The 12,190-nt window shown below is 32.4% G+C and overlaps 1 protein-coding gene across 1 annotated transcript; it reads right to left on the reverse strand.

Moving 5' to 3' along the window:
• Positions 1 to 452: 452 nt before the first annotated feature.
• Positions 453 to 2,847, reverse strand: LOC101515238 (uncharacterized). The gene is made up of 2 exons (XM_027335109.2): positions 2,397 to 2,847; positions 453 to 1,072 (listed from the first exon to the last, which is right to left on the reverse strand). The coding sequence occupies exons 1-2, from the start codon at positions 2,745 to 2,747 to the stop codon at positions 737 to 739; spliced, it is 687 nt and encodes a 228-aa protein (XP_027190910.1). The 5' UTR covers positions 2,748 to 2,847; the 3' UTR covers positions 453 to 736.
• Between the last annotated feature and the right edge of the window lie 9,343 nt (positions 2,848 to 12,190).

Below are 12,190 nucleotides of genomic sequence, written 5' to 3' on the forward strand. Positions count from 1 at the left end.
TGGAGGCTAGAGTTGCACAGGGATGGGAGAAGTGTGGCATAATTATGTGTAAAAAGATGTAATTGTTCTCTTTATGATTTCAAACAAATCTGGATATTATATCTGTGTTAATTGTCATGCTTAATATTCCAACATTAGTCTTTTATGTATTGAAAAGTTTAAAATTGAAATTTGCATAATTCTACAAAATTTTAGTTTTAGAAAATTTTCCACCTAAATTTTAAAATTGGACATATCCAGATAACAGAATTCTGAAAGAAAAAAAAATTGGTATTACGGTACATTCTAGAATTTATTTCCAAAAAAATTCATAGGAGAAATAACTGGAATTGAAAAATAAAAAACTGACTTTTTGAAGTGTGAAGGCAAAACTGAATTAAAGGAATATAGAGGGAATAAACCACCAATTTAAGTCTTGAAATTGTAATCGCCAGAAAATTTGGAACCTAAAATTTGCATAATAATAAAAATCTCCCTTATATCGAAATTCTTCAGTCAATGGTTCATGGCACTGTAATTAGAATGTTGAGTGGAACAATTGGCAAGATATGTTCAAATATAAAAAATAACCAGAATGCCATAATCATAATTATCAGGAAATTAGCAGCAAACATGAAATAGACCAGCCAAGTGAAAAACAAAACACACTTCAAATCTCAAAATAAAATAGACCACAAGCGACTATTGTATTCAATGTCTCCACTTTCCTCCTCTTCCTTGACCACGACTATTGTATTCAATGTCTCCACTTTCCTCCTCTTCCTTGACCACCGCGACCTCTTCCACCCCTTCCTCTGCCACCTTTTCCTCCATGATGCTTTCCTCCACCACCACCAAACCTCTTGTTTGCCTCATTTTTCAATTGCATCTCTTCTGGCAATGGAAGTATATGATCCACACACTTCCGGAAGCTGAAATCATCAACAGAATCATCCTCCCTAATGAGGAAATAGCACCTACTTTTAAAGTGAGGATGGTCGCGAACTTGGAAAGCACAAATCCCTCCACCAATCTTTCTATCAGGTTCTGCATGCCCATTCTTGAGCAATTCTAGCAACATCATGTGCTCATACTAACAAACAAAAACAAGTCAATGTGGATTCAGTAAGAAGTAAATTAGGGTTGCAGCTACTGCAACATGATGATATGTCATATGTGACCGAGAACAACAGTAAAATAAAACTGTCTCATATCTAATCAAGGCTTTAAACTGCAGTTGGTAACAGCCACAACATCAATGTTTTAAGAGGTCTACACACAACACAATAGACTCAAAACCACAAGCAAGTTCAGCATTTATCTGTAAATTTACACACAATCAATGACAGGGTAATGAGTTTCCATGCAGTTTCATAGTTCGATTGACAAAATCACAATGAGTTGCTGTGATTTTGCAGGAACTACATTGTAGCTTTTGCAAAATCACTTGGCTCTCCGTGATTATGCTAGTCCCACCGCGAAACCAAACCTGAACATTTTGCGGCATTTGGTAATATGAGTTGTCATGCAATTTCAATCCTTGCAAATAAGCAGTGAAACTGAGTTGTCAACATCATTCTCATGTCATGTCACAAATAGGCCGCATTTAAAAGATTCTATTGCAGTTAAGGAAACCTTTTCAAGGATTCTGTCAATACAGATAGTGATTTAAAGATAAATAGCACGAAATATTGAAAGCACATGTTCTGCTTGCAACAAGAAGGAAAACACATTAAACTTTAAGATTCCACACAAAGAGATTCAACTTATAAAGCAAACAGCCTTTTGCAAGCAGGAGCAATGGAGAGTCAATTTTATCAATAATCAACTTATGAGGCATGTCCCTCCCTTTTTACAAGAAAAACATCAGATAATCTAGCAGAGAATTTTGTGTCCATGGTTAAAATGAGAAGAGTATCAGAATTGATTTGATCGCCTACAAAACATAATTTTAACAAAAAACAAGATATTGGGTTACCAAACAATTAACTTCAGACACATTGTTTTGACAAATATTTTTTTTTATCTATATTTAACATCCAACCTAAATCCAAGTACAAATATAAAATAGCTTGTTTTATTTTAGGTTGAACATTTTGATATCAATATTACACTAAATTTATATCACACTTGGTTTTAATGGAAAAAAGATTCAAACATTAATGAATTTGCTATAAACTCAGTTTTAACCAAATTGATTTCATCATATATCATTCCAAATCATATGTTAGTGAAACATAACCCAAAACCAAAACACAATGTCAATATTATATAAAAAGGGTTGACCAAACTTCGATTCAAATACATAACTAGAAAATACAAATCATGATAGAACAAGGAACAAAAAAACAGATTGAAAAATCTAAACAATCAAACCGAATCAAGCATGAAAAAAACAGAAGGAATTGTCGAAATACCTTGTTAACATTGAGATTTTGAGGCCAGGCATGAAGAAAGTTGTGAAAGTAATGGAACATTTCCAAGGAGGAACAAAAGTGCTTGGGTCCCAAATTAATAGCACCGGACGGTTCCTTTTCTTCTTCTTCTACGGTTTTGTCCTGTTGTTTTTCCAACTTCTCCAACCTTTGTTCTTCTACTGACTTTTCCTCGTCCACTTTAATCTTCTTCAAAACAACGTCGTCTTTGGATTCCTCATCTTCCCTCGCTCGCTTTTCCTTTGACTCAACAACGTTTTCAACGTCCATATCAACGGTGGCGACGGTAGTGATGTTGGGATCAACGACTTCCGGTGCGGCTCCTTCTGCCATTAGGGTTTATGGGAAATTCTAAAACCCTAGATTGTGATAGTTGAGATTACAAAGAGCACGCTTCGAGGAATAGCGTGTTTTCTTTGAGGATTAATTTTTTCTTTTGACTATTGAGGATTATATTTTAGTCATTATTACAAAAGTTAAGCCATAAGATTGTTAAAAAAAATAAAAAAATATAAGGTCTAATTAGGTTAATTTATTTAAATTTTTTTTAAAGTAATGAAATTGTCCCAAGAAAAAAAAAATATTAAAATGTCCAATTTTTTTGTTTTTCTAGATCGCACCTTGGAAATCCGATGTATAAGGATTAAAACAAAAATCTTTACTGTAAGAATTGAATAATTTTTAATTTAATAAATTAAAAAATAATTAACATATTTAACTAAATAAATTTTCTATTAATAAAATCAAATAAAATACATTAAATTGAATAAAAAAATATGGCTGATAAGATGTGCTAAAATAAATAATGTGTTATATTATTTTTACAACTCCCTCTTATTCTTCTCCAGATCTAATAAATAAAAATTAATAAAAATAATAATAATTATAATTAAAAAAATATAGTAAATTATATTAATAACATCAAACAAAATACATTAAATTGAAGAAGAAAAATACATCAAATTTGAGTAGATGTGTTAGCACTGTTTGGACAATGTTTCCAAGTATGACCCGAGACCCGACATAATCCGCATTTTCTTTGTACTTTTTCTATAGTGTTCATTTTCGTTTTAATGTGTTTACTCTTTGGGAAAGTTTATTGATGTTCCGCATTTGAGGATTGTGACACACCCTAACACCTTCATATTTTATACGCATCAGGTATAAGATTCCAATAATCATATTTTATATTAGAACATGTTGTTATAACATGTGAACAAGGCATATGTATAGCTCGATATTTCCTATAGTCGCATCACGTTTTAGAAAGGTTGACGTTGAAATGACCAATTGATCGCCCTTCTCTTGGATTTACCGTCTCATCGACCATGAAAGTATGGTTGCTCCGATCAAAACTATCAACTTAAGACTATTAGATTTACGTATTTCGGATTTCATAAAACTTATGCATTTTTCCGTGTATACTTGACCAAAAGCTAAAATTGATGCGTGTAATTTTCCCTTTGTTGGAAATAGTGTCCCTATCTTATAATAAGTTGATTAGACCAAAGCAGTGGTGGGAAGGTTGTGCGTGTCTTTTAATACTCCACTTATCGACTCCACAAGGTTGGTTGTCATGTGACCCCAATGGCTACCTCCATCAAATGCTTTAATCCAACTTTCTCGTGGTATGTTGTCTAACCATTTTATAGTCTCCCAATTTACTATGCCGATTTCATTTCGGTAGTATCTATATGTAAGCTCATTAAATGAGAAACCTGTATTGACACGATAAATAATATGTCAAAAAATTATTAAAAATTACATTAATTAAAAAGTAAGAATGAAATTATTACCCATAGCAAAAACTTTTTTCTTCAATGCATTATCCTTAAATTCCCTTGCAAAATTTTGTGAAATATGTCAGACGCAGAACACATGCTTGGAGGATTTTGCCACCCATTATTTGGATAATTATAAGCACTTTTAACGAATTCATGTCTATCTAAAATCAAACAAAAGTTGATTTATGGAGTGACATATTTTGTCAAATTTCTCAAAAAGAAACTCCAACTTTCTATTGTCTCACCTTCCACAAGAACATAAGCAATAGGAATTACATTGTCATTCCCATCATGTGCAACTGCTACCAATAAAGTCTCATTGTACTTGTCGTACAACCAAGTCCCATCCACTTGTACAACTGGTTTGCAGAATATAAACGCAGATATGCAAAGAACAAAAGCCCAAAATAGTCGATGAAAGATCCTTATCCCACTTATCAAACTATTCTCATGATAAGTTGGAATTTTTTCCATTTCTATTTTGGTTCCTGGAGCAAACGTACACATAACCAACAACTAGATCAAAGTTGGAAATAAACTTAAGAGATCGTTGCCTAGGGATGCGACCCCTTGAACGGATCGTGAATCCCTTAACGAATTGTTGCTTGGGGATGCGACCTATATAAACACCTCTTTATCACATCTATTTCTTCCATTGTTGTTTATTACAACTATTTCTTCAACATTCAAAGTTATATCAACGTTTATTTTATCAAAATTTCTCTTTTTCTCATGGAATTATCTACGAATCACAGAGCTGAAATTCAATACATTAAAGTGTTTGTAAGTATTTTATATATTATTTTTTTAGTGTTATTGATTATTTTATTTTTATTATATATTATTAATTTCAGATACCCTTAAAGGACAAACTGAAATGGCATGGTCATCTTAACAAAAAACCAAATGAACTCATATTATCGTATTTGCAAGATGCCGGATTTGGTGAAGTGATCAAACTCGAAAACTATAAAATAGATGTCTGCCTGATTATTGCTATGGTTGAGAGATGGAGACCATAAACTCATACGTTTCATCTTCCAATAAGTGAGTGCACTATAACTTTAGAAGAAGTATACTATATTTTAGGATTAAATGTTTATGGTTTTCCTATTAGCGGTTCGAATTTTGTCAATGTTAGAGAAGTTTGTCTAGCCTACTTAGGAGTTATCCCACTTGGGGGAGCAACAAAAAGTAATTTTATTAAATTCAAATGGCTTAAGGATACATTTGACAATGTTGGTGAAAATGCATTTGTAGTAGAAAAACAAGCTTCATGTCGAGCATACATCCTACGTATGATTGAAGGGTTATTGATGCCGGACAAATCCAACAATCGCGTACATTTAAAATATCTTCCACTATTAGGAGATTTAAGTAAAGCATTCAACACTTTTAGCAATGCTTTATAGAGAACTATGTCTTACTACGAAACTTGGTGTAATGTTTATAGGAGGATGTGCATTGTTGTTGTAAAACTGTGCATGATATCGTTTGTCTTTTGTCGCTCCATAATCATTCAATGCATGGATATTTTCACTTGCACAAAGGTAACTATTGCAAATACATTTTTTTTCTTCTTTTATTAAAACTAACTATTTACCATATTACTAATTTTATTATATTTTTTATTTTTCATATATTTGACAGATTTAATTCTTGTAGTCTAAATTTCAATAAAATTTCTCATAACCACATAGAAGGATACCGAAAAACAATCGATCACATGATGGTTGAGGAAGTAATATGTTCATTCACATTTATTTGCACTTTTTTAATTATATTTTTTTTTTATACTTCTTATATTTACTTTAGCTTATTTTTTACATATCAATTTTATTGGAGACCGTAGCTCGGGTTCCAACACAAAGTTTCCGAAGAAGAGATGGACACATGGACTGTATGTACCTATTTAGCTTATTTTTTACATATCAATTTTATTGGAGACCGTAGCTTGGGTTCCAACACGAAGTTTCCTAAGAAGAGATTGACACATGAACTGCATGTACCTATCTGCATTGTTATCATGTTGTTGAAAAACATCATACCGATAGAGTCGCACTTCAATTCAGCTTCCATCAACAAATACCACAACCACCAAAGGACATGAAAATCTACCATGAGATCGACATGAGGCGTGACATTGATGATAATTGGAACTAGGTTTGGAAAGAAGAGATTAAACATTGGAAGGTAAAATTGTAGAAGGTGTTTTATGCCACAACACAAAATATATGAATTGGTTTAGCCATCACACCAAATTATATATCCGTCGAACAATATCTGCGTGATCCCCGTTTGCAATTGTCATCATATCCTCATGTGCAGTCGACCTCCCAATCAACCCCACAAGAACAAACCATGCAAGAAATAATAGAACCGTCTTTAACATCAACTCACCTACATGCCCCTACTGATATTCCATTTTATGGTCCATCACCACCACCACATGTACATATATATCTGTAGAAATGATGTCGGTGCTAGAAATACCAACATCGGTCATTCGACATAACATGAGATTTTCTATAATTTATTCAATTCTTAAAATGAAGATTTTTTTTATTCCTTGTACATGGTCGCATCCGCGGGATGTGACCTCCTACTGCGTAATTTAGTTATATTTTGTTTATTGTAGGGCAATTTAGTTACTAAAAAAAGGGGTATTTAAATAAATTATCCCCTAAGTTATCCATTAAAAAATAGGCTAAATACTACTCGTGGTCCCTTAACTTAATTTCAGTTAACATTTTAGTCATTTATCATTTGTTCTCGATTTGGTCTTTTATTTTAATTTTAAGTGACAATTTGATCTTTCAATGTTTTAAAATGTCAACAATGTTATCCTTATTTTTTTCAAAAATTCAAAAAATTAATCAAAAATTTCAAACAAAATCCATAAAATTAATTATCATCCTCAATATAATGCAATTTCATCAAATTCATAACTTAAATCTTTAAATAAACTCATATTTTCATCTCTAACAACATCAAATAAAGAATGACTAATATGAGTTTATTTGAAGATTTAAGTTACGAATTTGATAAAATTTGTATTATATTAAAGAATATAATTAATTGTATGGGTTTTGTTTGAAAATTTTGATGAATTTTTTGAATTTTTGTTAAAAAAATGATAACATTATTGACATTTTAAAACATAAAAGATTAAATTGTCACTTAAAATTAAAATAAAGGACCAAATAAAAAAATAAATAAATAAAGGGACCACTGGTCGTATTTAGTCTAAAAAATATGGGTAATTTATTCAAAATGATGTCACACCAATAAAAATTAATCACATGTAGGTCATTATTTATGTTAAATATCTTTTATGCACTATAATTTTTATTCTATTCTGAAATTCACTCAACTTGATTTTATTTGATTTTCAAAAAACTCTACTACATTTTAATTTTTATATGTTTACAATTAATAAATTTAATGAGTTTTTTTTTTTCTATCCCCATTTATTTTATTACGAATTTTTCTTCTTCTCTTCTGAGTTTGCTTCATCTTATACTTCTTCCTCAAATTATGTGCTTTATAGATGAGTTTGATTCACGTTTAACTGCCCCATCGCATTTGTCCACCCTCTCTCTCTATTAGGGTTATTCAAATTTCTCACACTTCTTCTCCAATATTCATTTTGTTTTTAATTTCCAGAATCACATTTTTATTCCTCTTAGTCGCATCCCATTTTGCTTCCTCTTCCATATTATTGTCGGTTAACCTTTTACTGTATGTGAGTAATTGCATGTATTTTGATTGTTGTTGCATGCTTGATCTGCTTTTCATCTTGCTTCCTCTGCCAATTTTGATTGTCAATCAATGTAGGAACAACATAATCTTCTTTGAATGGTCAATCACATTTTTTACATTTTGATTGATATTCGAACTGTTCATGTTGTTTTGTTCGATTTGGGGATTCAGGGTGTTAACAATGAAAAGAGGAACAACCACTATAGGGTTCCATAATGAGTGTATATATAAAAGAACAGAAATGTCTAAAATACTCTTACTACTAATATATAATAACATTATCTAACATCTCCCTTCAAACTCATGATGCATTAACATGGAGCATCGAGAGTTTGTCAACTAAAAAACGAAAACGTTTAATGGAATGCATCTTTGTGAACAAGTCAGCAATCTATAAAGAAGAAGAAACAAACGGTAGAGTAATGGTTGCATGCTGAAGATGATGACGAGTTTGGATCTTGTATACCCAACGAGACCCAATAGCACGTTTTCCAGGAGGAAGAGGTACTAATTCCCAAGGATTGGTTTTGGGCAATGCAGATAGTTCTTCTGCCATAGCCTGCTACCAAAGAGGATCAAGAACAACCTCTTTATTGGAAGAGGGCTCCGACAAAGTTGACGAGAGGGGTAACGAGGAGGATCAACAATCGCAAGAGGTGGTTGGACAGCCGGGGGGACAAGAGGGATGTCACCAAAGAAGAAGCAACAATCAAAGAGAAGAACCAACAAAGAGAGAAGCAACGAAAGAAGAAGCAGAAGTCAAAGAGAGGATCATTAGCTATACCAAACAATCAAAATAAAGAGAGAAACCAAACCAACAAGAAATCATATCAAATAGTCACAATCAAGAGAAGAACCAAGCCAACAAAAAATCAAACCGAAAAAGGAGCGATCAAAAAAGGAGCAACAACCATATCAAAATCAACAGATAGAAACAACCAAAGAAGTAGCACCACGAAACCAAATCAAAACAAACCAAACCAAATAGAACCAAACAAAACTAAATCATATCAAACCAAATTAAACAACGAGAGAAGCAACCAAATAGATGAACCACATGAGAGAAGAGCAAACAAATAGAACAATCAATATGGAGAGAAGCAACAAAGCAAATCACTAGAGAGAGGAGCAATCAAACAGAAGAAGCAACAAAGAGAGCGACAACACAGAAGAAAACAACCAAAGAGATAGAAGAGACGAACAATTAAATTACCAACCAAATCAGCAAAGAACCACAACAATTGAAAGCATGTGAACCAAACCAAAATCAACTCCTTAATACTGATCATAACAAACAAGCAGTTTTTTTTTTTGAAGTTGTTCTGCAATATCAGATATTTGGGAAGCAGTCTTAGATGAGTATACAGAACCAGAACTAGAGCCAATTGTAGAAGGAGCAAAAGCAACAACATTGGACGATGACCCCCTAAAATTCTTCTCATGTGCTCTCCCCAATTTCGGACGTGTTTTCCAATGTGCTTGAAGAGAATCATCCTTAACACCAGCCATAACAAATAATGATAGGAAAATACGAAAAACAAAATAATTGAGACAAAATAAATTAGGGATAATCTGGTGTTGTGCGAGCCCGACTTCTCCCCCTACAGACGTCTTTTCGCTGATCCGACCGTTGAAGACAAAGACCTGAATGTTGCGAACCTGCTGCCCAAAAATCAGTCCGATCCAACAGTTAACGAATGCGCAATCAATGTTTTTGTGAGACTAATTTAACAAAACCGGGAACAGGTTACTCTTCTCTTTTCTCTTTTGGTGGTTGTTTTTCCTATCAAAATAATCTCTCTGTTCTTTATAATAGATCCCAAAATCAACCAAAGCTCTTTGATACCATGTTAACAATGAAAAGAGGAACAACCACTATAGGGTTTCATAATGAGTGTATATATAAAAGAACAAAAATGTCTAAAATACTCTTACTACTAATATATAATAACATTATCTAACACATGGTTTTTCACATTTTAATGACTATTGAATTATTTACTGGATTGTGATTGTTTGAATTTGGGATTTAAGAATTAGGCTTGACCTTAACCAATGATTTTCGTGAAAGTTACAACTAATTTTTCTTTGCATGTTTCAATCTAATTATATTGATTTTAATTTGTTTGAAGCTAATTTACTGTGGTGAATGTATGTTTTTCAAGAAGATGCTTCTAAAATTTGTGATAAGATGAAGCTTTGTCATCTACATTTTGTGCTCATCTTCATATGCTGAGAAAGATTTTTAGAGACTGGCTTAATGTATTCATTTGTGAATTACAAAATTGTTCCAATTTCTTGGTTCTAGAAGTATTTGTGTGATGATAAACTCTGCATTGCATTTTGTTTTAATTGATTCTAATTGGTTAGTGAAGAAAAACTGGAGATATGATAGAGAAATTATGAATTGGTTTGATCATGAAAACGTTTGTGAGCCAATATAGTGCTTACAAATTGTTTGTGAAAAGATTCCTTTGAAGATAGGTTGGATAGTTAACAAGTCTTGGATTAGAAATACAAGGGTTATCGTACATAGAGTTATTCCTAATTCGAATAAATGAACAAGTTCTTGTGTTCACTACATTTAGGTTTAGAGGTACTTGCTAACGTTAATGGCTATTTATTGCTTTGATAATTGATTATGCAATCATGGCTTGATTATTCGCAAAACATAATGTTGGTGGATTAACGAATAATGGGTGACTCGATTTTGAGATGGTATAGAACTTCACCGTCAAACATCCTTAGTCGACTATTATTATAAAGGGCGATAATAATACAATCGAGACAATTATGTGTATTAATTGATAGCCTTATCTCATAGGTTATGAACATGATATATCAAGTCACGACATAAGTATACACTAGGATGAATGGACATTGGATTTACATGCCTTGAGAATACTGCATATTGTACTATGTAAGTGTCATAAGTTATTGTCATAGTGATAATGTTGTATGTCACCCTTAGACCTGAAACCACTATGTTTGCTATATGAGGAGTTGATTGTTTTATTGTCGTCAAAAGTTGTCTTTAATAAGACAATTATAAAGTCGGTTCATTGGACATTCAATAAGTCATGTTAAGTGGCCTACATGGGATTGCCCCGTCCATATAACGAGAGTAATATTTATGGGACCCTTGATAGAATATGATTTTAAATGTATTGCCATGTTGAGATAAGTCAATATGGGATATTGACTGGTGAAAAGATACTCAGTTATCAAGGAATGAGAAATCGAATTATACATAGGTGACACATTCTATATGTTCAGTTTGATTTAGATATGAGGGCAAAAAGGAGATTATACATGAGATCATTATCGTGAAAAGGTTATGCAATTACAGGACATTCTCGTTACTCGGTTGACAGTGTTGTGTTGTTAGATATTGCTCGTTGTTTATAATATCAAATAAATGATTTAATATTACCAACGTTACGAGAACCTACAGGGTCACACACGTGAAAACATATTAACAACGAGTTAAAAACGTAAATAAGTAAGAATTATTAATTCAGTGAAGTGCAGAACACCATAAGCTACGATATGGTGTTTAAGTGAAATGCGAAATACCTTAAGCTACAGTGTGTTAGATCCATATAAGGGTCTATAAATAGATCCTTTATATAGAATTGCATGTCAGCATGTGTGCAATTAGAAAACATTAAAAACTATAGCTGTCCAAAACCCTTATTGCCCTAATTAGTCTCATTCATCATCTAGCACTGAAACTGAGACTACTCCATTGAAGTTTTATTTGTGTGGTGTAACACCCAGATTTTTAACAGCGCGAGTGTATTTTTTTTTTTCAAAACAAATTCATAAAAACAAAGAAATAAAGAAGGAAATACTTTTGGATAAATATTTAAGTCGTAACATAACGAAAAAGTCAACAAATATTTACAAGCAGCGGAATAGCTTTTTTGAAATAATTATCCAAAGTATTTGTTAAATATTATATTATATTAGATGGGCTTTAAGTATTCTAACCCGTTAGTAATACTGTAAATTAGGGTTGTTTAATACTCTTTGTCTATATAAAGAAATTACGTTGTGTAGTTGAAACATACGGGTTATTCACAATATGTCTCTTAATACTCTTTATATTCAACATGGTATCTAGAGCCAACTGAGAGACCCACTGTCTCCGGTGAATATTTTCTTCAGCAAACCGTGTTCTCAACTCTGGTTTTCCCCCTCTGCTGTTGATACACTGATTCCTCAACT

This window comes from Cicer arietinum, chromosome 5, assembly GCF_000331145.2.
Source record: "Cicer arietinum cultivar CDC Frontier isolate Library 1 chromosome 5, Cicar.CDCFrontier_v2.0, whole genome shotgun sequence".
Classification (NCBI taxonomy): Eukaryota; Viridiplantae; Streptophyta; class Magnoliopsida; order Fabales; family Fabaceae; genus Cicer; species Cicer arietinum.